Source organism: Myripristis murdjan, chromosome 18 (assembly GCF_902150065.1).
Source record: "Myripristis murdjan chromosome 18, fMyrMur1.1, whole genome shotgun sequence".
Taxonomy (NCBI): domain Eukaryota; kingdom Metazoa; phylum Chordata; class Actinopteri; order Holocentriformes; family Holocentridae; genus Myripristis; species Myripristis murdjan.
The window spans coordinates 13,331,550-13,357,583 of NC_043997.1; the positions used below are offsets into that span (position 1 = coordinate 13,331,550).

Sequence of the window (26,034 nt, forward strand, 5' to 3'; positions counted from 1 at the left end):
ATTACCCGGTAAACACGTGGGAATAGTATTTCAGCACCACAAGATAAACAACTACTCCGTTTCACGCATATCTCGCGATAAGAGGCGCTCCCTCTGTGCTCGTCTATTGTGAGAGTTTTCCAAACCTCGCGTGATCCTCGAAGTTTCCCACGCCTGTTGTTGTGGCGTCTGCCCTTTTCGCTCACTCTCTCTCTTGCTACCCGCCGCCTCCCCTTTTTTCTGTCTTCCTCACCCACCCCCTTTCTCTCTTTCTCCCTCGTCCCTGCACCTCCAGTCTGCTTCTGTTGTCTCGGCGGATTGTTGGGCTGGGAGAGAGAAAGGATATCGCGAGTATTGGAGTTTTGGTGAGAGTTTGTGGAAGATGGCGCCTGTTGTGACAGGGTGAGTCTGAGATTCGGGGCTGGTGGTGGGGAGCGGAGTTGAGGAGAATCCAAGTTATGGGCATGAAATATGCTGTTTTTGGACTATGTGCAGTAGCCCGGACACCGTGTGGTGTTTTGGTTGTTGGCTTAGTCACTAGAAGTCGTTTCTTTGTTTGAATGTGTTTGCCTACGACTGTTTTTCTTTGAGCAGTTAACGTTACTTGACTGAACTGACTGTTGCTGCAAAGCGGTGCGGTGTTTTGTGGGTTAGCCCCAGCTAAGCAACACTTCACCCTCGGTGGTCTTTTCCAGACAACGGCGAGCCATTAGCTAGCAGGCTAGCCAGCGAGCTAAATACAACCAGTGTGGCTTTGGTCGCAAAACAAACTCATGTTACCCTCCCTCTTTTGTGACAGACTTTACAGTGAAATAGCCCTTTTATTCACAGCCTTGCGTTTTGTTTTCGAGGCGCGTTCGTCAGTTAGCCGTTATGAATGTGATCCACCACTTCACAGCTAGCTGTCCGATAATGGACGTTAGCTAGCGATGTCTGTCTGAAACACGTTGCGGCTTTGTCAGCAAGGCATCGTTTCACTGTGGTGTACAAAATGTTGACTGCGTTTGTTGACGCCGTGCGATAGTTTTCATGCAACTGGCTGTGCTCACGTTAAAAACCACGCTCGGAGCCCTCAGTCCCTATCAGCAGTCACGATTTAGCGTGGAGTTTTTATGAGTAGTTTCCCAGGCAGACGACAGTGGTAGAAAATAGTGTTTGTTACACAGCGGTGTGTTTCCCTAGAAAATATAACACCGATCCTAACACTGGTTATCGCTTGAGGTGGAGTGCATCTAAGGACGCAATTCATCTCTCGCATCATAAGCAAACACCTTCATCCATGTGTGTTTATGATTAAGTGTAATCTGAAGTGAAAAAGACCCAGGTACAAATCGCCGATTGAGCCTGAGCCATTGGTGTAGTTTCCCATCAGATGAGTATGAAATTTGCTGCACGCCTTCCCTACCTGGCAGCGACTATTAAATAACCAGCCGCTCAACCATTTTTTTGGAAGTTAGTTTCATCTCAGAAGTTTTCTAATCTCCGTTAAATAGAGATTGCACAGTGTTTGCTGTCTTCATGCGTTGTGCATGTTCAGTAAATGTCACCAGCCAGTGCCTCAGTGATAAGTGTGCCAGCGAGGCTTTTAATGGGAAATTGAACATTTTTAAACTGTACGTAGACTGGGAGGTTTGAGAATGTGATGGGCATCTTGTCCCTTTAAGCAGATAATTTTGCTAATTTTGTTTTATTGTACATGGAGTGTATTAGTGATTTAATCAGACATTTACAAAATAAATGTACCCAGTTAACTGAGCTGAGGCATATTTAAGGGTTGTCCTTTCTACTACGATCAGTCTGTGGAGTAAACCCTATCTGATTAAAATGATTTGCCTGCACATTAGCCAAGCACAAGCCTTTTTTGTACTGTCGAGGCAATAATCCCTGCAGACAGCTCAGTGGGTGACAGACATTTGCTGGGCTTGTTGGAGGAGGTGTGTGTGTGTGTGTGTGTGTGTAGTGGCAGGAGAAGGGGGGGTCGGGGGTTGCTGTGCATGTTCATTTGGGGCTTTCCAGCAGACCTGAACTGATTTCAGTTGAGAGGGGGTGGGGGGCAGAGGGGGGGAGCAAGCGAGAGGGCAGGCGGGTCAGGTCTGGGTGGCTGGCCACCTGTCCAGATGATATCTCCAGATTTGTCTGTCTGTGTTTTTTTTTTCTGTGAGTGGGTTGCAGGGAGTGGGGGTCAGTGTTTGAGAGGAAGATGGGGGTGGGAGTGTGCCTGAGCGAAAGAGGTTTAACAGAAAATTTAAGTGCCATAAGGGGTCTTTTTGAGCTTGTGGCAGGCCTTGATCACAGCAACGGTTGGAGGCTACAGAGAGGCTGCTGACCACAGCCCATTGCCCCCACACACACTCTGAATGGGAGGGGTACCAGAGCTATAGGCATATTATAGTATTGTGTCCTTGTTATAGCAGCATTATGTATGGGGGCACTGAAATGACTTTGAATTATTGTAGCCGTTTGAATTTAAAAATGCATTTGCTCTCAGCGGCATTCATTTCTTGAATTCTGGTGTTGTAGTGTTTTGCTGTAGGCCATTTTTGGTCCATGTTGCTTCACACATTGGCATTTTATAATTTTTTAGCACCCCATTTAGTTTTAATAATGATGGGCTTATTGGCTTCAGGCAGTGGCTGTGCAATGCCAATATCAACCAATCAATCAACTAACCTTTATTTATGTAGCACCTTCAGGCGCAGAAATGCAGTACAAGGTGCTCAGTGACAACAAATATGTAAGTGTTTGACAAAGAAATAAAGTACTAAAAAGTAAGACAAATGGAGACCAAGATGCAGATACTTTCAGATGCTGAATGAAATAACAATGAAACATAAACAAATGGTAGGACAAAAAAGCAATTGGACGATTTAAGAAAAAACACTAAGAAAATGAAATAAAAGCACAAGAACATAAAGAAAAAGCTAGGCCTGAAAGGTATGTTTTGAGCCTGTGTTTAAAAACATGATGTTCAGATGCCCTCATGTCCTCTGGGAAGCTGTTCCACCAGCTGGGGGCATAAACATTGAATGCTGCCTCGCTAAAGTTTTTCATCTTGAACTTCAGGAACATTTAAAAGGAAACTCACTGAAAACCTGGGGGTCATTTCTTGTTAATAAATTAACAGCAGCATCTCTGCCAGTCAGGTTCAATCCTGCACAATGCTTTATAAACTCATAAAAGAACTTTAAAATCACCACAAAACAACACTGGAACCACTTAAATGGGTGCTGTATATCTCTCAATTTAGTTTTTTTCTCTTTAGAGGTGAATTCTGAACATGTAGGGCTGCAGCTGACAATTCGTATTGATTAATTTGTCTTATTTTTAATCTAAATGATGAATTCCCGGTAAAATATGCTTTTGCGATTACTTGTTCCACTGTTTTTAGCTTCTGGCTATGTTGCATTTCAGCTTACAGACCATCCCAGCTATTGTAGCACACCTGTAGGAGCTACAGAGTTGGTTTCCAAGAGTCATTAGGCAAGATAAGGCAGCTGCTTAAGTGCGTGCTCACTGTAGCTAGCGGGCGAACCTCGTGTGAATAACATATGGCATACTACAGCACCGTCAAGCGCATCAGCCTGTGTGAGTGGGATTTTTCTTTTCAGGTGTTTGCGCACATGAGATACATCTGCAGTGTTGGAGCTTTGCACAGTAAACAGCCGGGCTTCTCTTTGAGATAGTCTCATATTTTATGCACAAAACAACATATTGATTGTGAAAGCACAGAATTGATAAATGCACATATCCAGTATAACACTGAGAAATTGTTGCAGTCCTGCGTGCGTGTGTACAAACAAAACATGCACAATGAAGCCTTTTTTTGTTTTGTCTGCACTACACAAATCTGTCTCGGTCAATATAGCCTGCTATTATACTGAAGGTTGCAGGATGCCACAATAACACAAAGCTGCTAAAATCTCCTGAACACAGCCCTAAATGTAAGCGGGGAAAAAACAAATAAGAAAAACAGCTAGTGTTGCTTTAATTTTTTCCCCTTCCCTCTTTCAGAGAAACTGAGTGTGATAGCTGAAAGAGCAGCACTGTTCACCTGGGATGATAAAAGCATGAATCACTTTCAACACAGTGCTGCCTCTGCTCTGCCCCAGGGGGACGGGATTCCATTTAGCTCCCCCCGCCCTCCCTCCCCCTCACCCCTCCGCCAGCCAAAAAAAAAAAAAAAAAAAAAAAAGAACGGTGGAGTCTGTCAGGCCAAAAGGCGAGCCTCTCTTCGCTGGTGTAATGATACCACTGAGCCTGGCTTTGAGAGACGAGCCGTGTGCGCTTGTATTTGTTAGTACGGAGTGTGTGGGTTTTGCTTTGGGGCCGTGTTGACAGTGTTCAAGTGGGTGAGTGTGTGTATGTGGAAGAGAGTGTCAGTCTTCTTTTTTTATTTAGACATGACTGTGTGTGTGTGTGTGTGTGTGTATTTATGAGTGAGAGAGTGAGAGCGCGCGTGCATCCATTCCCTGGGGTCCTCTCCTCTTCCCCACTCCCCTTTATGAAAGGCGAGGTTCAGAGAGAGGAGCAGATGTCGAAGCGCTGACCTTTATGATGGCAGAGGCTTGGGCTAGAGTTAAAAGGGATGCCGATTTATTCCCCACCGCACCCCCTATGTCCACACACACACACACACACACACACACTCACTCACTCACTCACTCTCACACGCTGTTCCTCTTCTACCTGAGCAGCAGAATTGATGGATAGGTTAACGATGGAGGCGATACAAGCTGGTAAAAACCTGATCTCTGTGTCACCTCAGGATCACTTAGTCTCCAGAGCTGCCCTATATCCAGCCAGGAGCTATGAAAATCTTCAAAGGTGTCTGTGTGTGTGTGTGTGTGTGTGTGTGTGTGTGTGTGTGTGTGTGTGTGTGTGTGTGTGTGTTTCGACGTGAGGAGAGGGGGGTGCAAGTCACAGGCAAACCACCAAAGCAAGCGTGCCACTGCCAGACATCTTTAGGGGATTTATTCACATGCATACAGTAGCCTATTGTATTGGAAGCTCATGCCTATCCATTACTTCACATGACTGAAATATACCCCGAAGCCTGTAGTTTCATTCAGGGTTCAGATTGAACTTGTTTGGTCGAGTGATGATGTGCCTTTTAATATAGAACCACACGCCCTAGCCGACTTCATTCTCTGGTTTCCCTGTTTGTCTATTTGTCTCTCTCCGTCTCTGTCTCTCTCTCGCTGTCTCTTTGGGGAACGGCCACAGGAGAAACCCAAGGGAATAAAAATGCACATTTTTGAGTAATTTGACTTGGCTCACTGCCAGCCGGGCACTCCTCTCTCTGGGTCCTCATCCACATGCTTGTGAGTGTGCAACCCAGCATGCGTGCATGTTGAAGAGGGTGTGTGTCATTGTGAATTAGCCCCACTGTGGTATATCTCTGTACTTCGACTCCCCTTCTTCTTCTTTGAGGGGAGCCAGTGGCTCCCTGTATTGATCATGTATTTGATTAACCTTTTTCATGTGGATGCGACGATAGGGAGGGGACCTACATGTCATAATTCCCCAAAGCCCAGGGGCCTGATATAGGGGGTTAAATTCCTTATGCAAGATCCATGGCGAGAGGGCATTTATTTACTTGTGCAAGGCTAGGAATGCATTAGACTGAGCTCATACTTCTATCTCTGGGGCTCCCAAAACCTTGATGCTATTTGCTTGGGGAGGACAAGACGGAACATTCTGATGTAAATCTAAAGCCAGTGTGGTTTTGAAAACAGCCCCAGCATCATGTTTGATAGAGGCCCAAGTCCTCATGGTGTTGTTGTTGGCGTTGGCTCCGCTGCACGGCTAAGACAGGCGAGCGGACAGGGGAGACAGAAAGCTAACACGAGATGAGGGAGACAACAGTGGAAGTACCTCTCGCTTGTTTTGGAGCAGCCCATTCTTTCTCCCCTCGGCTCTTCCAAGAGAATTTCCTCAGCCCCGCACTTGCCCTTCCCTACCCCTGTTCCTTTGCCGTTCGTAACGATTACAGCATCGCCAAGGGAGCGATGGTTTCTACTGTGTCAGCGTTTTTTGCCCCCTCTGTCCCTCTGCAGTCAGGATGTTTCATTCAGAAAACATGAACTGATCCCCCCTCGTCTGACTCTTGTTTGCTTTCATTCAGCTTCTTCGGCGAGCAAACTGTTCCCCAGTTCCTATGTTGGAGCAACTGAGAACAAGAAGGGAAAAAAAGTTTGACGGAGTACAATTTATTCTTTTGAGTGCTTTTCCCCTCTCCTTCCCCCTTTGTCTTTCTGTATGAAGAGCATGGTGGTTGTCTTTTTTCCCCCCAGGGGTGAGAAAGGGGGATTTGTTTTTGAAAGTCATGTTCTTTATAGGGGTGGAATGAGTCGTGCCAAGGCGTCTTTATAAGAGTAGAATATGCTGCTCTAAGCTACCAGGAGAATTTGCCAGAGACTGGCTTAGAGGGAGAACCTTTATTTTCTGACGCTATTGGCCCAGATAATTGCCTTGTTATTCTCAGCCGTGGTTGTCAGAGCTCACAAGCATTGTCAAGTGCCTTGCCATTGTCAGAGTGCTCTTTTTATTATCCTGCAACCATGCAACCACGCAAGGCCTGCTCATCTGTTTCAGAGAATTGCTACTAAAATACCCTGGATCTCCCTTGTTGGGAAAGCCCCTGACAACCACACCTCCTAGGGCTATAAGCAACGGCCACTGTTACTGCATTTGATAAGCAGGGAGTGGCAAGCAAGTAAGCCAGCCCATAGTTAACCTGTTTGGAAAGGTAGCTCTAGCCTTGAGACTACAAGTGACTCCATATAAAGGCTCTGCTAACAGTCTGAATGTCTTATTTCTGAAAAGTAAAAGCTAAAATGGGTCATGATTCTGATGAAAACATAGCTATGTCGTTGATTAACTCTTACAGGCCTTTGATTTTTTTTAAGGCATTTTTTGTTATTGTCTCTTCCAGATCTTGTTTGAGGCATTTACGTTTACTTTAAGCATAGCAGTGCAAGACGAGGAACAAGGATGCTATGCAGAATCCCTTTCTGTTGCTCAGGGTACGGCCTTATTAAATCCATTTTATTTTCTCTCAAAATTTGACTTCTGTTGCTTGTCTTTTGTGAAACTAATTAGGCTTCTGGTGGAAAAGCAAATAGTTTACTATTCCTGTAACACTATCCCCAAAAACCTCACAATTCATGGCATTCAGTGCATGTCTGACATCAGTGTTGAAAACCCAAATTCGAACATTCAGCCCATGATTTTCTGCAAGCAAGCCTCGAGGTGAACCACTGCCGCTATTTTCCCAGGCAAGTGATGGCAGTCCAGGGAGACGAACAGCCTGCATCCCTTTGGCAGAGAAAAGAGATAGGAGGGCTCAAGAAAGAGTTATCACAAGTGTCAGGAAAATGTTGGAGGGAAAGAATCGAGCAAGAGAAGAGGGGTGGGGATCTCAGGAAAAGCACACTGTTATCTCCTTTCTTTGCATTGTCTTGTTTTTTGTTTTTTTTTTCTTTACATCAAGGCTGCCAGAGGGTCTCTGTGAAAAATCCGCCTGGTGGCATTCCTGTGGCTGTTGACATCAGGAGGTTTTGGCTTGTGCCTAGAATCACAATGAAGTAATAGACGTGTGTCAGTTTGTGGAACTAGACTATTGATTTGTGGTTGGGGAAACAATGCTTTTTTTTTCTCCCTCAAAGAGGGGTTGTCCGTGTTGTGGCTGATCGTCTCTCACACTTGTGGCTGCTCGCTGGTGTTCTCGGTACTTCCAGAATGTTGATAGGAAAATAATTTTTATTTTTCACCAGGAAAGTTTCGCTGTTTTACCAGCCAGATAGCCTAAATTATTAGAACAGGACCTGAAGTAATCCTTTTGAATATGAAAGTAGAGTAATTGAATCTTTTTTCGAGTGAGGTTGTGGGTGAGATTTGAAATGCCATCTCTTGTCTAGGGGAAGGCTCGCCGTTTTGACTTGTAGTTAATAATGACAGAGCAGACAGTACGGGAGAGACAGTGGGTTTTGAAGAGGAACAAGTAGCAGGAACAACCCTGCACCCCTTCTGTCATGACAACATCATTGAAACCAGGCAGCAGGCTTGAGGTGACAAACTCATCGCTGAGCTGCACATACACACACACATATGTGCGCCACAACGTCTGCAGTTGGTTAGCTGAGGATCTCACAACATGTGGGCTAAAGGTCACTGAGGTTTCTCATAATGTCTGACTCTCTCTTTCTCTCTCTCATCTTTCTCTGCCAGGAATTCTATTTTTTCCTTCTTGTTGCAGTGCAGTCAGTGCTTCGGGTGGTTTGAGGCAAGGGCAGGGCAAAGCAGTGGTTAGCCGGACTGAACTGATAGATGGCCAACGAGACTCCACTTACTTACGGCCAATTATATTTAAAGTTAATGCGTTTAGCCGAGGCTGTTATCTTAAGACTAATGTCCACCAGAACAGTTTTTAATCTGGGTTTTAGATGTGTGTGTGTCAGAGGCAGTACAAAGCTGTCTTACCCATAGATGTGGTATAGCTGCACTGCTTTTCCTGCCCATTTCTCTGCTGAGCCCATGTGCGTCTGCAGTGTGAAACACTACTTGCTGTTATTGAATTTTTCTATATATAAATCACATGCATAACAACAAAATAGTACATTTAGAATATATAGACAAATACTTATAATGTCTTATCAGTCAGATTAACAGAGAATATACACACAAAACACCTAAAAATAGTAATAAATCAAAATTTAACTGTGCTTTCCCTGTCATAAATGGGCCATTTGCCCTGCATTTGGCTAAACAAGCTGCTTTCAGGAAGAAAAAAATAAATTTCCCATCAATTAGTGTTGCTTGCAACCTCAATTTTCAGGGTTTCCTTTGGCATAATGTCATTCACGCAGCTTATAATACACTTATGCCCCACCTGCCTGGCCTGTTTATGAATTTTATATCGATAAATAATAGACCATTAAGTGCTGAGTGAAACAACATCGGAGCCTGTCTTGATGTAGAAAAATTACTCTACATTTTAGGTGGAATTAGTAACTGGTCCACTCTTCAGCTTTGACACATAACAGGTAACAGAAAAGACTAAGAAGATACTTTGATATTGTTTTGCAGTTTGTTTTAATGGTAAAATAATGTCCGAGCAGTTGTGAGCTGATGGTACCAAAACATAGCTAATGTTGTTTCAGAAACTAGTTAACGCCCAAAGCTAAATGACAGCATCACAAATTAATGTAATATCAGGCTAACTCCCTTATAAAGTCTGAGGGTGGCTCAGACCGCATGCATAAACCACTGACTGAAATTATTTCCGTAAGTATTAATATAAACATGCAGTCAAGTTGATGCCTGGCTCAACCATAATTGAAGTAAATAGCAATAGCTCCTGAAAAACTCCATAAATGACACTATCTACAAACCTGATATGATGTAAACACTACAAAACCAGAATGCACTTGAAACAGAGATTGTGCGCATTTCTCTTCACGATTAAAAAGCAGTTAAGGGTTTCTGTGTTTTTCTGAAGAATACTTTTATTAGACACACAGGTGTTCAAGTAACACACTGGCTATTGTAACATTTTAGTACAGGATCCCTTTCTCTAACCTTGTGGTCACCACATTCACACGACATTCACACCCTCTAAATGCCATCTTCAAGCCAAAAATATGAAAGTTTGATCTTTACACTTGTCACTTTTCTTTTCCTTTACCCAGGTGTTGGTGACATTGGAGAGTTTTTGATTCATCAACCTTAAAAAACACTTGTTAGCATTTCTGTTATTTGCTGTCTAAACTAGATGCAAGGTCTCAGGGACCTTTTAGTGGTTGTGGTTTCAGTGAGCAAAGCTGACAAATGATGTCATGTTTTTTTCTTGGTTAGTTAAAGCAGTGATGCACCTTTACCCACAATGTCACCACCAGCACTGTGATAGCAAGCGCCCACCCGGGTGAAGTGTGATCAAGAGAGATGCTGTGAAACCTTACCATTTCCTGTGTTCCTGTCCAGGGCTTGATAGTGCACCTATAAATGGTAAAATAAATTTAATCTCAACTCACACTGCTTGAAGTGTGAGATTCCCTGTAATTCGGCAGAACAAATTTGGTATCTCTGGAAACCTTGGGATCTCCACAGGAATTTTTAGATGTAGTTCTGTGTGTTTGAACAAAGCGGCATAGCTTACATTTGTACTGACAAACACACATCAGCCTGCCATAAGTCTGAGGTTGTTTTCCTTTTTAACAAGTTCTTGATTATGTTGGGTTTTGTCCTGGTGTACATTGTATTCTCAAACTACCCACCGCTAATCTGGACTCCCCATGATCTGCCCTCCTTGGTCTCCTCTCCTCATAGCAGTGAGCCATCAGCTTGGAGTGAGGAGGAGGAGGGAGTGGGAATGAGTGGTTCATTCAGGGTTCAAGGCTTCCTTGCCTTGTCCCTTCTTTTTTCCTGACAGCTTCCCCCAAGCACATGACCTGTCTCAACCCTAATCTCCAGCAAGTCTATGTGGGTTTTTGGCTATGGTCACACTTGTCACTTAAGTGTGGTTTTTAAGATCGGTTCATTAAGGTCTGATATTTATGAGATAGCTGTGTCATTTGTGTGCACCTGGTGTGAAAATGTCCTGTTACACTGAGTGAGTTGATAGGGACTTGGTGGCTTTCTTTTTCTCGAGGGATAGCCTACATCTTTTACACCAGAAACCTTTCCAAGTATGGAACCTTTTTTTGGAGATCTGATTTTTGTCCTAAAAGTGGAAATATTGTGTTTTTTAATATGCCCAGATGCATACTTCCAGCCACAGTGAAATCTTGCAAACTTAAAAATCTGTTTTTGAAGATCCAGTGGTAGTGTGAGCATAGCCTTTTTTGTTTGTGCGGTCATTTCTGTAACTGCATGCTTGGAGGGCTGGATTATAAACATCATATTGACATCTAGTTTTTCTAGATGTCAGGTGGACAATTAACTTGTCACAGTGGGTGCTGGTGGTGGGTTAATATTGAAGTTTTTGCATGGCACTCATGTCAATCTGTGTGTTGAGCAGTTTCAAACATCCTTAGCCGTATTCGCACTGGGCTAGTATTACCTGGGGACCTGGATTATAAACATCATATTGACATCTAGTTTTTCTAGATGTCAGGTGGACAATTAACTTGTCACAGTGGGTGCTGGTGGTGGGTTAATATTGAAGTTTTTGCATGGCACTCATGTCAATCTGTGTGTTGAGCAGTTTCAAACATCCTTAGCCGTATTCGCACTGGGCTAGTATTACCTGGGGACCTGGTGTGATTCAGAGATGATCCCCCACATCTGTGTTTTGTGTGGCACATTTGCACAGGATAAGCCAAGTCCAGATATTTACCTGAATTGAACATAAGCAACATCAGCACTAAATTACTGACAAGCTGATTTGCACTAATATTATCAGGTGACCTTTGTGTTTGCTTAAAAATTGGTTATTAATTTACTTTACAAATTACAGACATAGCCAATTCGCATGGGCTTAAGATCACAGATGTCCTCCGCAATTACCACAAATTACTGGAGGCCCACAGATAATCCTAGTCCCATGCAATTAGCTTTTGATTAAGATGTGTCAAAACTGGGGATGTTAATGATTTGCCATTAATGATCGATTAATCAGTGGTTGATTTATTGTATAGCTTTAGACTATTTCCTGTACTTTTTCATCTGTTTATCATTAATAAGGGCTTACTTTTTTCTTGTACTGATTGATTATAGGCCATATTACAGCTGATAACTCAATTTTATGCCATGTCTGTCTTAAATGTTAGTCCATATGTTAAATAAGAAATCTATGAGGGTGAGAAAAAACAAATTGGGTCTTTATTTAATTTGCAAACTTTATTGATCATTATTGCTACTGAGTAACTGATTAACAAAACTTACAACAAATTTCAGAAGCTCTGTTTTATTGAGTGCTGTGATACAGGTTTGTGACAGGCTTGGCATGATACACACATTAGGTGCTGATTTGGTTCCATTTTTATACGTTGAAAACATGCATTAGTACTGCCGTAGTGTTATGCAAGGGTTGAAGTCACTTTTTAGAATCCAAAGATGTAATTTCAGGCAAAAGTCTTTTTAGAACAAAGTAGGACCTGTACACATTACTTGCCAGAGTTGCTGGTGGAGGAGATCAGCTCAGTGGCCACAACACAATTTAACCAGCAGTTGGCTGGTGTTTCACCCACACAAGAAACCAGACTGTTTGAGTTTTATGGATGCAGCAGTGCTGCGTAACCCCTGAGTCTTCCAGTGTTTTCCAGTGCTGTTTTCCAGTCTGCTTGAACAGAAAAAAGCGAGCCCAAAAATCACCCTTGAGTTTAAGTTTAAAATGCATCTAGACCAAACTTGTCTAGCATGAGCAGTTCTGTTGGAGTGATTCGTAACGCAGAGGTGTATCAGACGAGTGAAGTGATTTCATCTACTGCACTGTAGTACAGAGTTTCCCTTTGAAATATCTGAAATTGAGGCAGTTCACTTCAATTTCAACCTCTTTGTAGGGCCATTGTGACAGATCAGAAGTGTTAGGGTAACACACTTTAGGACTTGTGTTATCTGAAGACTGAATGGAGCCATGTGGCAGGCAATACAGAGAGCACACACAATCAAGAGCTGTGGGTTTCACCGAGGAGATGGAACAAGCATCAAGGGTGTGTGTGTATACGTTGTCACAGAGATTTCAAGCTGGTTACACACCCTGTAGTGAGTCATTTGAACTATATTGCTTTGTATTCACCAGAAGTTTGGGGCGTGATGGTGAATATTGAGTAAAGGAATATGTATTTTTTCAGCATGTTCCTGCTTCTGTGTCAGATTACATTTATAGATTTATAGATTTGTGGTGGCCTTTTTGCTGTTTTTGTGTTTTATTCTGTTTTTCCATTGCTAGACTGGCCAAATGTAATGCACATGGCAGCTACAATGGAGCTTAATAGGAGAAAGAAGTGAGCTCTCTCTTTTCTATACTGGATTTCTCTCATTATGTTTACTTAACATTTCTTCAAATCATAGAGTCTACAAATAAGCCCTGCAGAGGTTGACCAACCTTACAGCTGACAATCATGTTTCAGATTGTTTAAAAAAAAATCTCAATTAAATGCCAATATCACACAGTTGATTCAGTTTTAACTAGTTAGCTGCAGAAACAAAATATACATAACAACAAAACGCCACAAGATACACCAAGGTTTTAAATAGTATTATTGTGTTTCCTTTTCGTGTGTACTGTCACTATGCACTGTGCATCTACAGTAGATGTCTTATTGGATGGATGACAGGCAAAGACCAATTTAAAAGGTCTGTCCAGAGGGCTTCATATGGAGCATTCATGCTAGAGAGTGCGGTAGAGAGAGAGGGGGGAGAACGAGGAAGCCTTTTCTTTGGCTTTTCTGTCTCTGTCATTAAGCTCTCCCATGTCAAAGACAGATGGAGCTGGTGCCTAGTTACGCGTGTGTGTGTGTCTGTGTATGTACGCATGCACTTGCAAGCCCAGACTAATGTGACCCACCCAACAGACCATCCACACACACACACACACACACACACACACACACACACACACAGACACACAGACACACACACATGCTGGTGCGCCCCGCCTTTGATTCAGCCCCCAGCGGGGCGTCTCAGGGCAGCTACCAGACCTCTGCCATCTGCAGTCAGTCATCTCAGCGGGTCATACAGCTCATCAGCAGTAAGTTAACTTAGTCAAGATGACTCTGTTGTTTTGCTTTTTTGCCCATGCGTGTATCCTCTCATGCAAGAGTTGGGCAACATCAAACCCCCCATTGTCTGACGCTGGCCCATGTGCTTTTGTTCCCATTTCCTTTATATACTCTGTAGATTTAGTTTCTTCTCATTTCCACAAGTGCAAACAATTTTAGCATCAGGGTTCCAGTGGAAATCAAACCCCTAAGCCTGGCAGTGTCAATGTAATTCTCCGTCCATTTAGCAGCAGAGAACCACAGGGGTTTCAGTTTTTTGGACACGGTCTGAAAGTAGGGGCCGATGACCCGTCAAATGTGGTGTGTCAGTATTGGGTACGTGAAACCAATTTACCAGACACATTGTCATGTAGAAATCAAGCTGCCGGAAAAAAAAATCCCTATAATATACTGTACATTTAAGTCCACATGGTTACAGCAGTCACAGAATATAAAATTTTAACTCCCACAAATTCTTTCATTCATTAGGCTATTCTGATTGGACATGTCTGCGGTCTGCTTTTGTTGCCACATGATACACCTTCTAGAGTGATATTGAGTCGGTTCCTAACAGCTTATGTTTCTTGAAAATTGTAGGCAAAATTCTGAATTTTAGTCAGCAGTGCAAAACAGTGTGACAACAGTCAGAAATAGGAAGACAACTGATTTATAGCTTTGCCATCATTAAAGGTAAAAAGACAGTGTTGTGATTAGATGTTTGTTCATTTGATCACATTTTGAAATCTATTTTACCTTACAATTAAGATTTTAAAAATGTCTCTGGTAATGTTTTTTTCACCCACCAGAGACAGTGGCTGATTAAACAGAGAGTTAGTGTCAGACCCTGAAATCCTTATTCATCTCTTACAGGGGATTACAGTGCTCTTGCTTTTTGTGTTTCTGATCACATTTTCCTTCATTGTACCCCTCATTCTCCCTGTCATGTCCCTCCCGAAGTGGTTTCCCTTTCATCTCGCCCTTCTCCATCTCCTCAACTGAATCTCCTTTGTTTCCTAACAACCCCATCCTCTCTCTCCCCCGCGGATGGTTGCAGATGTTCCACAGGGACGTTGCTAACAGGCAAGATTGTGGGAATATTTGTCCTGACTCTGCCCTCAGCTGCTCTTGTGATTGTTGGCGTGCAGGGTGGCACATGCCAGGCACCGAGCAGAGGGCGGCCTCTGACTTGAGCCATTTCTCTGTCATCGTGCTGTCCGTTATTCACCCTTCTTTTTCCCTGTTCCCTCGTTCTTGTCTCCACCCCCTGCCTGCCACTCTTGTCCAGGGTTGCCTGAGGATACGGTTTCAGTGCCCAAACTTGGCTGCACAGGAATACACAGGCAGATTTTTCTCAATGATTAAATACGTGCTTGATAGATGTGTGCGTAATATCCATGCTGCAGGCCACACACAGATTGGCACAGCGCTGTTAAGGAAGTTGGTATGTGTTTAAGGAAAGGCTGATGTTTATGCATGGTGTGTGGAGCCTGTGTAACTGTGTGTGCAGGGGTTTGTGACTTCAGGATACAGGTATTTCTCAATAGGCTGCTACGGTTAGTGTAGCCAGCACGCTTGCATTTCCAAATTTCTGTCATTGCGTTTAGTCCCGTCATCCACACACACCTTTACACGCATGTACTTGCTTGGTTAGATAAGCTGTTACCACTCATTTCACTCTCCTCAGTTGTTTGGATAAATATGCCACACACTGATAGCTTTACTAGTACCAGGTATTCTAAATACATTTAGTTTTTTGTGGGGGCTAAACACATCTGAACTACAAAGTACAAATCACTTTGTATTTTATGTGTTTACATTCATAAAACATCTTAGCCTGAATTGGAAAGCAGCCATGTCCAAACAAAAAAAGATATTTTGCCTAGAATTGAGATATTAATATGACATTATATATTATATAAGCCTATATTATCTCATCAATCTCCTACTTTCTCTCCTCTTGGCTCTTCTCTTTCTCCATTGTCCTCTTTGTCCCAAATTTGACAAATGCTTACTCCTGTGTGCTTGTGGAGGTCTGAAGTGGAGTTTGAGAGACGGCAATGTTTTTGTGGACCCAGCAAGCACTGCGTTATGTAACTTGCCTTTTTAATTTTTGTAAAACACAGTATCCAGGTGTGGCCCCTGGTCAGGAATTTTTGCTGGAAACTGTAACTTGTGTGTTTCCTCATTCTGCTTTATCTTGTTTCTTTGGGGTTGGCATCTTGGCATTTGCTGTAAGCTGTTACTCCTATCACTGCGTTTAGAGAAGATAAGAGACTTGTAGGACACCTTTTATAGGCCTAATCCCTTATCCCAGCCCTGTTCTCTCCCCTGACTCTGGTGTTTCCGTTTACTGTCCTGGAGCCGTTGTGTGTGTGTGATATAACAGAATCGCAGATAGTCAGGCTACAAAGCCACACGGGGCCTCAGAGAGTGTAGCTGACCCACCCTGATTTGTTGCTGTGACAGGTATGCAAAAAGCAGGACTTAATTAGGTGTAGGTTGAAACTGAAACTGTTCAAGTTAGCATCTTGCCATGTAGTGGCTTAACTGTACTTTCTTTCTGCTCACATTGATCATGGAGAATACAATTGAGCATCTACTTTTTAACATTCAGTTTTTTTTTTAAGTTGCTAGCTCTGAAGTTTTTTTTTTTGCCAGAACAGTTTTTAAATGTTCTTGAGGCTGAAATTAACTGGAAGCTAGCCTGTTTAAATAAAGAGTGTAGCTCCCTTCCTCTTTTCAGAAAGAGGAAAAAGACTTTAGAAAGAGTCAGAGTGGAAAGGGGCTAGCCACAGCACTGCTTTGTTATAGTCAGACCCAACTTTCAATGTTAATATCATTTCTTTGAAGATTAATGTGTGTGTGTGTGTGTGTGTGTGTGTGTGTGTGTACAGCTTCCAGTTGATCCCAGAGGTTGCGCCCTCACCCTTGACCTTTAGCATATGAATAATGGCGTATGAACCCTTATGTGTGGGTTGTTTTGTTCAAGGGCTACAGAGGGACCAATGGTGTCAATAGGTCAGTAGGTTTCTAAAGTCTAGAGGAAAAATAAAAAAAATGGTCAACCAAAGACAAATCAACTACTAACCTTTACAAAGTGGTTTCAGTTAATTAGCTTCATAGACATCTAAACATCTACAACTAGCTACTCACAGTTTTCCAGTCATGTCACCAAGTATTTTGTTATTCCCTCAGGTTCTCCCAGGTTCCCTCAGTCAAACTTTGGCATCTGCTGCTGTCTGTTTGAGCATATGCTGTTGGGTGATGGCTCCTGATGTGATTTCTTAGTTTTATTGAGCTCTACTGTTTTGCTTTTAACTTGTTATTGCAAATTCAGCGGATTGGCTCTTCCGGATTAGCTGGTTCTCGGTTTTTGTTTGGTATCAGTCAGCGAGACAATCAGAGGTCACTGATAGTTCAGATTTTGATGTTGGGTTTCCTGTCAGTCAAAGTGGCTACGCTGCCTGTCTCACAGAAGGATTTTTTTTGGTTTGTTTTATCACTTTTTTTTTTGCAGGTGACAGACTATGATCGTCAATCGCCTGTTTATAAAATGATTGCCTCAGCCCAAGTCAGAAGTTCACTCAGCATGTTTTTTAGTGACAAATTATGAATAGAACAAAACAAAACAAAAGTGCTTACATTGAAAACTGCACTGGGTGCCTTTTAGTGATCAGGGAGACTATCCCAGTACTGAAAGGTTACAGGTTTAATCCCCATCAATAGCTGGCATCTCCATATTGAGCCACAAAGACACAAAACCCCTAACTAATCACTCGTTGCAATTCACTCAGCTAACTGCCAGAAATGTATAGCCTGTAGTTCAGATTAATGAGCTTCCACTGTAGGCTATGCGACCTTACCATTTATAACAAAAAAAAAAAAAAAAAAATCTGTCTTTTTTCATCCATCTATCCTCAGTTTTCACTTAGGCACCGTGACACCGACAGTTGTAAATTTGGTGCACAAAACTCAAGTTTGAACCCTTTGATTTATGAGAGAGGAATCGGCTGCATGTCTGAGAAGCAGAGTAGAACCTGTGTGTGTGTATGTGCTTTCCAGTGTGTGGAGTTTGGCACTGTTGCTGAGGACATGTCAGAGTGTGTATTTTGGTCTCTTCTGAACCCTCAGTCGTTGATGTGTGTATTTTTTTCCTCCGCACTATTTGGACTGTCAGTCACAGCTGTCAAACACATCCTGGAATGAACGGCAGTCTGGGTTCACACTCTCTCAATCAGCCCCCCGTCGCGTGTGCATGTGTGTCGACGTGCGTTTGTGTGTCAGCATGTGGAGGTGGGTGGTCGATGCGCTATTCATAGCAACTGACATCCCTATCCATCACCAATACTTCATATGTCATGCTACCTGTCAGGGAATGCAGCCTTACCTTCGCTCTCTCGCTCCTCACACACTCTTTGTGGCACGGTCACAGCAGATGCAGAGATGGTTAAGACAGTGCTCTAGACAGAAGTTTATTTTAAAGTAGACAGCGTATTACTAATGTATCAATTCACTGCAGCTGCATTCGCATCATCTGTTGTGTATATGTTCAAAACCTTTTTTGCTAACATTTTCAGTCATTTTGCATATCTTGCTGCTGCATCACAAATGCATGATAATAGATGATTGCAGCAATCAGTTTTAGCTTGATTTCATGTGTAATGATTGCTGTTGGTTTCTGGCAAAGATGGTTTGAATAGCAGATAAGGTAGGAAGGTTACCACAGCACCCAAGCGGGCAGGGAGACACCCAAAGCTCGTATCTCATACAGTTTCAGATGTGAATAGGGAGGTGTGTGTGTGTGTGTGTGTGTGTGTGTGTGTCGGGGCTTCCAGTGGTCCTCAGTGAAATACGGGATATTTTAATTTCACTATAATTTATTTCACTTGAAATTGTTAGGACAGAAAAAAAGTATGAGTAATTATTATGTCAGTTATGTTTTGTCAGGGTTCAAGTATGACCTCTGAACAGTTTAAGAGCAAACATATTTTGTCACATCAGAGTGAAAATAGTTGCTGATTGTGGTTTGCGGGGGTCCAGAGTGTGAAAACGTCTGAAAACCCCTGTGTTAACACATAATGACGATGACGATGACGATGACGATGACGGTGATGATGATGGTGGTAACAAAACCGTTTATTGACACTTTTTCTTTTTCAGAGGTGATATTAAAAATCATAGATCATAGACCTTTACAGTGAAGTTTAAAAATAAAGAAATGAAAATAAATGAATACATAGAAGTACAGTAGCATATACGGACATGTGTGGCTTAGATGGACATAGGCGCCACACAATTGCAAAAACACTAAAAATTGAAAAGGAAAATCATACCTAAACATTGAGGTATTAGAAACAGGTTGTTCTCTTCCACCCTGCCTGACTATTTTTCTCCTTGTAAATATTTCAGCAGTGCTGGCCTGTTGCCACATTTCGGTCTATAACAAGGTTCTTGTGTAAAATCAATTACAATAAAAAGTTTTAATAAGATATTGAGCTGCAGGTGCAGCTTACTTTTTGTGGTGAAAAATAATCTTAAACTACAGAATGATTATGTTTGAGTGGCCGCATTGCTTAGCCATTTCTAAATTACATTGTAATAACCACTGGTCAAAATGTTCCAGTCAAGTCAGCATGAAAAAATGCAGATTTGAAATGGAAAATATGTGTGAATGCTGCTTAAAATGGAGATTAGAAGTTACCTCACGGCATGTCTCTCACTACATGAACTTTTTTCTAATTTCCAGAGAAGTGGGTGTCTACATCTTGCTGTCCAGTGACAGTTGAGGTCCGGATTTAACACATAGTTCTTGTTAAGGGATGCACACTGAGTGTGTGTGTTCTGTGAAAGAGGCCTGGGGGAGGGCTTAGTGCAGAGTCTCACCCGGTGTCTTAGAGTGGTATCTGCTGTTGGTTAGAGGTGTTGGGTTTTAATGAGCTACCACCAAAATATGCTCTGTCACCCTCTGGCTGCTGTTATGTTCAGCCCCTGAGAAATTAAAGTGTCAGTCTGGCTAAGCTGTGTGTGTGTGGGTGTGTGTGTGTGTGTGTGTGTGGATGTGTGCACTTGGGCTGTAAAAATGATATTGAATATCATATTTGGAATCACGTGTCCACAGTAATTGTAGAAAATTGACAGCATCAGTATGGAAACACTTTATTAAGGATGTCCATTGTAGTTGAACAGCATTTAGTGAAAGTAAAACTGAACTTTGCTGGGGGGCTGGGTTGTGTAGTTACATGGCTGTTATGAGTCCACATGGTGGTGAAGTATCCTCATTAGTTGCTCTGTGCTCCCCTGGGCTGCTAATCAAAACAGGTCACAAAATAACACCTTCAGCACCTAAACAAATGCAAACAAAGCAGATTATGCCAATATTAAAAAATAACAAGGCCTGGTACAATTTTTTTTTTTTTAAAGAGGGCAAGGAAATCAAACAGATGTCTTCTTGGTATTGTCCTATCTGAATTAAAAATTAGATCCAGCAGGTAGCATTTGCAGGAAATCTAAGTATGGAACTCCAATTTGTTTTAGTCCTTGTTTTTAAAAATGTTTTGTATTTATAGTTTCATTAACCAGTTCATGAGATGCACATTTTCATAAACATGCTTTACATTTTCATTTTAACAGCAAGACACAATTATTGGGGAGACAAATTTGAGTCAATCAAAAAATCTTTTCATATAAATTATTAAATATATATTATAAGTGATTAACCAAACTTGCTAAACAAATTGAACATAAAAGGATTTAAAAAGCATGTATGGCCTCTGGATGTGCAAAAGGTTGCTGGCACTGCATGTAGCCTAGTTTCTGCTCCAGGCTGTAGCCTGGCAGTGTGGAGAGGAAGTTTTAGGCTGAGTTATAATGCCCGCTGGCAATGTGGTGAGGTAAACACTCACACACACTCTAAGACTGTCAGATGCATTCTACTTGGAGCAAAGGTTTCACTTTCTTCTTGTTGAATTGGGCCTGTCATCGTCCTCTGATTGAATGAAATGCAACCGATGCAGAAGGCGAATAGTAAGCAGAGCTGGATGCAATTTTTGTAGGAAATAAAAATTAGCATTAAAACATGTCTGGAAACATGTCAGTATGTGGTTATTGGGCCAGCAACCAGTACTTGTAGAAGACACTGTTTCGAGATGGATCTTTAATACCTTGCCATCACTAATGTGTACATTAGGTCTAGTATGCTACCTTGTACAGAAGTGAATGCTACTAGAACTCAAATTCACTTAATATTGGTAGAGAAAACACACTTTTTCCACTCAGTAATATCTAATCCCTTTCTTGTTTTACCTCAATCAACTTGCAGTCTAGAAGATCTCAAAGTGCTCTGTCAGTATACAGACCTTTCACTTAGTAAATGTCTGTGACTAAATGATGTGTGTGTGTGTATGTGTGTGTGCACATGGGCGAGTAGAAGCGATGAGTCAGCACCATTTAACTCATGTCTGCACTTGATATAGCTCCTAAGATAGAGCTGCATTAATTGATCAAAAGGACGTAGAATGTGCAGCAACATGGGACGGGCTTTTTTTTCCTGCTATAACGTTATCTCAGTCACAACTCCAGCAACTCCAGGTGTGAGAGCTTGCTGTGAAGTGACCTGCCTGGTTACATGGTTGAGTTGAGTTCAGAGGTGCACCGATAACACTATTTGAGAACAGCCATAAGCGCCAGTTGGAAAACTACTTGGTAGCCACATGTCATGCCAAATGTGAGCCATATTATTACACAATTACACTGTGTTAGTTGTTCTCAATTCAAATAATTTTGCAGTCACTATTTAATATCAATCCTCAGAGAAATAAATGACAGTAACCATGATCAGTAGTAGTAAAACAAAAAAAAAAAAAGCCAGATACCAGAAGATACTAAAGTGTGTATCATCTTGAATGTGAGTGGAAAAGCCTTTCTTGCATTTTGATCATGTGACTGACCAGGCTCGATACAGCTGGATCACTTTTCCACCACTTTCAACACTGTCACAGACACCTTAGCCTGGCACAGCTTGCTGTTTGCAATTTTAGACCCGTCTTCTTTGCCAGCCCCAAAGGTTATCAGGCTGGTTATCAAAGATTATCAGTCGCTGGGAAAGGTTTGTATTGCACCGTACACATGCCCTTAAATTATCAGCATCAGGGCGGCTTGGTTTGCTGATCCAAGTGCCAGTTCTTGGGTTGATCGGCGCTGGTTCTAGTGTTACAGTTACAATCAGTGCATCTCTGTAGCACAGGAGCCAACAGTGATATCACTCTCACTTCCCACTGGAAAGCCCGGAGTCAGGACATCCTCTTACTGCTCATGGCCTAAATGGAATGACTGCTTGTCCCTGTCTCATACTGTTTCACTGACCTTGGCACTAACACACACACACACACACACACACACACACACACACACACACCCCGTAGCAGTAGTGCCAAGGTAAGCTACCAGTGTGTAGGCTTTGTGGTTTAGTGGCCCCATCATGTTGCTAATGAGATACTGCCAAAACATAGACGCCTTGCTGCAAGGTTTGAAAGCCTGAGAAATTATGGAAAATAAATTTGATCATTTACAGGTCAGGCTTGAAAAGCTCAGGGTTGGCACCAAAATCTGGGGTAGTATTTGCTTAGTCCAGCACAATGACATATTTTTATGTTTCAGTGCCATCATACATGGTCGGCAGGACGTTGTGTCGTCATGGTGGCATCTTTCTCTCCGGCGTATCTGTGTAAATGAATTCTTGTGAAAACAGTAACTGATAACTGTGGATATTGGGTTAATATAAAGGATAAAGGATTACTATTACTGCTTTGTAGGATATTTGCAAAAAATACAAAAATGTTTCTTTTCAGCAGTCATTAGTAATGAGGATATGACTGCTAGAACAGTCTATTACGTTCAGAAATGTGCATCCCTTTACTGTAAAGCAGCCTTTAAAACCAGGAAGAGACAACACATATATTACATGAACATATTATGATATCCAAAATCACAGGTATCAAGTCTCATAATGTTGATAATGTTGATGTAATACCAGTATATTACCCAACCCTACTGGTAAGTTGGTGCGCCCCTAGATTTTGGAGCACCTTGTTGCATAAAGTTGTATGTTAAAGAAGAAGAACCTATTTTCTTAACAATTTAAGAGAAGAGGTTTTAACCATGTTATGTGTTGGCACAGATGTATTTGCTAATAAATGCTTTATTTATCATAGTGACCACATTAGCGCAGCTGTTTGTTTATTGTTTCATGATGATTATGGTTGGGCAGCTCAGTTCCCTTTTGCATTGAACCAGCATTTTGCATATTGTTGTGGTAGCTGTGGGTGAACGAATCATCAGTTTTAGAGTGATATCGCCTAGCTGACTGTCACATTGCCTACTATAAGCCTTCATCCTATAATTATGCGCTTCAAAACCTATGAAGGAATTTGAGGCCATGAGTAAATAATTTTAAAATAGAAAATGTGTAGGATCTCTGTAGCCAGCCCAGCATATTTTTTTTGTCATGCTCTAATAGGATAAAATCAGGTTTAGAATGACTGGAGAGATGAGTGGGAGAGAAAGAGAGAGAGGAGTGGTGGTGACTTGAATTCAAAACTACCTAATTTTCAGTATCCAGTGTGTTAAACACCAATGGGCCACCTGTACGCCCCAGCAGAAAGTGTTTTAACTTGCAAAATAGACATTATTCACTCAAAAAATTAGTGTGATCATACATTGCAATGAGTTGTGACTAGTTAGCTAGTGCTATTTTAGTTACATGTGCTCCTCAAAAATACACTACTGCTAACTAGAACATCACAAAAAAATCAAATCAGTATTATGCAGATTCAAAACAGGGCTGAGCATCTCCATTATATTATGCCTATTGTAGACATTCAGTTGGTGATTTTATCCTGAGGGAGTTGGAGGGAGTTTGCATCTCACTCAAAAACTCACTGACAGTGAACCTTTGACTTTGTGATGGCAGAGACGATCTGACTAACCAGACCGTTCTTAATTTATGGGACAAATGTGGTCCCAGGAGGGATTAAAAGCGGCAGTGTACAGCTTTGTTTTTAAATGTTTTACACATACTGAAGGTGATAAATGAGACCCATTGTGTTCCTGTGCACACGTGTCTGTGTAATAATTTCCCTCTCTGGCCGTCTGGATTGAGAAAGTTGGTGCATCCACGGTGAACCCTATCCTGTGCTTGATTGTTAGCCAGCGCTCCTATTTGCCTGCAGTGTCCCTCACCCCCATTGTATCCAGCGGAATCAGTGATAGTGTGCAGGAGGTGAGGAGTAGGAGGAAGGAAGGAAGGAGGAAGGGAAGAGAGAATAGGGATAACGGATGGCAAGCAAATCAGACAAAACTCCTGTTCTTACCAGAGCTTCCCTTTCCTCTTTTGGCCCCTGGCCTAACGTGCATATGTGTGTATCTCAGTGTGTGTGTCTGGCGATGGTGGGAGCTTTCTCTTCTACCATCCTATGTCAGCCTCAGTGAGCCGAGAAATCTTTACTAAAACTAAAAAAAAAATTTTTTTTATTAGTACATGACAGAATTGGCAGAATATGTCTTTGGTATTGCACCTTAATTTTGCACCCAGCGAACAAAAGGTAATTCTTGAGTGTGAACATGAGATAGTTATTTAATTGAAAGGCCAATTTAATTTTCCATGCTAGGCCTGCCCCCTGAATGTTGGTAAGTGGAGTCATCACTCATAGACCCCTGCAGTCGATGAGTTGTGATTTTTTTTCTTTCGATATGACAATAAAACAAGACACATTCTTTCAAAAATGCACTGGGAATACATTGTAGTTAGAACTAGTAGACACGCAAGTAATTGGATTAATTAAGTGGAGAATTGCCGAGGACAGTACTGAAGCCACTTTGCCAGCAACTCTGCCCATAATCAATTTGAAAACACGTCACATGCAAGTGGGCGATATTAAGGCATATTACTTACAGTAAGACTTTGGATTCAGAAAATATGTAATATGAAGAACTACAACATTTGGCATTTAACTGTTTTTGCAAATGAACTCTTCGCTTGTGTCTGAAGGCTTGGGCGCTGGACGATGAAGAACCCTTCCCGATTATTGTTTTTTTAGAGCCTCGGTTGCTCTCTAATGACCTGCTTGGTTAAATGATCGGATAAAAAATAGTTAAAATGTGCTTGGTTGAGTATCAAGGCCCAGGCTGCTGAGACTGCTCTGTATTTGTCCTCCTGCAGGGGTTTAAATCTCAATAGTGACTTGAGTTTTGGTGCACAGTCAACTGGAGTTTTTAAATGTTTCACCCCAGTTTTAATCGTATGTAATTCTGCACTGAAACGTGACCTTTGCCATCACACATGCTAATTCACCAGGAGCCTTGCCTACCTAAAAAACTGCCGAGGCAACACTTCACATGCCTTTGTTTTCCTTTGCAACTATGCCGTATGTGGTTTCCTGTGTTTGTTGTGTTTATCTTGGTGTGGTTTGTACATTGTGTGTGTGTGTCAGTGTGTTGAAGTCATCTCACGGGTGTGAAAGGAAATGTGGACGACGTTTTTTCTCAGAACTTGCAAACCCATCTCTTCACACTTCTGTCTGTCTCCAGCTCTCGTTCTACGCTCTACTATTGCAGTGGTCACCTAAGCACTATCAAAGCTTTGCCTTGCGGGGAATGAAAGCAAAGCTAAAACCTCTTCAATCTCCACAACTTTGATTCTCTCCAACCTTATCCTCTCACAGTACCAGTAGAGATTTGCGACATGAATACTGAGCTCACCGCCATGCATACCGAACGTGCATAATCAACATAAAATTTTGGCCACTGTGGATTTGAAAGCCTGTGTTAGTTTGGTTTTTCGTGACAGTTTGATATTTTCCACTGAAGTTCTGACCAGGAACTTGCATATGCATAGTTACTTTACTTTCCCAAACAATATCTCAAAAGATTAAGACAGTGTGGGCTCTTCTAGCGTCTGCATAGATAGGACTCCCACGGGTCATAAAATGTCTGGAAAGTCATGAAATTCAGTTATTAATTCTTGGGACAAGTCATGGAATATGATGACATTTTCTCAGCCTTAGTTTAAAAAAACAGTACAGTCTTATTAGGATGTCGTAGTGATAGTATAATTTGACACAACTTTCTAAGCTGACAATACAAAGCAAATTATTATTTAAAAACTGACAAAACAATACATGAAACGTTTTAAGGAGTATTACTTAGAGTTTTAACATCACATCTAATGTTACCATACAGTTCAGTGGGATGAACTTTTTGATCACTCAGCATGCTTTTGTATACATAAATCATATTGTGAAAGTCCTCATGAGTAGCCTGATATGGATCCTTTGATTGTCCTGCCCTGTGCTCACGT

General features: G+C 42.0%; 1 protein-coding gene across 2 annotated transcripts in view; it reads left to right on the forward strand.

The window, feature by feature from the left end:
* Positions 1–207: 207 nt before the first annotated feature.
* rbpjb (recombination signal binding protein for immunoglobulin kappa J region b) overlaps positions 208–26,034 on the forward strand; it is a 60,846-nt gene continuing 35,019 nt past the window's right edge. For both annotated transcript variants that reach the window (XM_030075901.1, XM_030075900.1), the window contains exon 1: positions 208–381. In XM_030075901.1, coding sequence (XP_029931761.1) covers positions 362–381 — 20 coding nt within the window. In that variant the 5' untranslated portion in view covers positions 208–361. The remainder of the gene's footprint in view (positions 382–26,034) is intronic.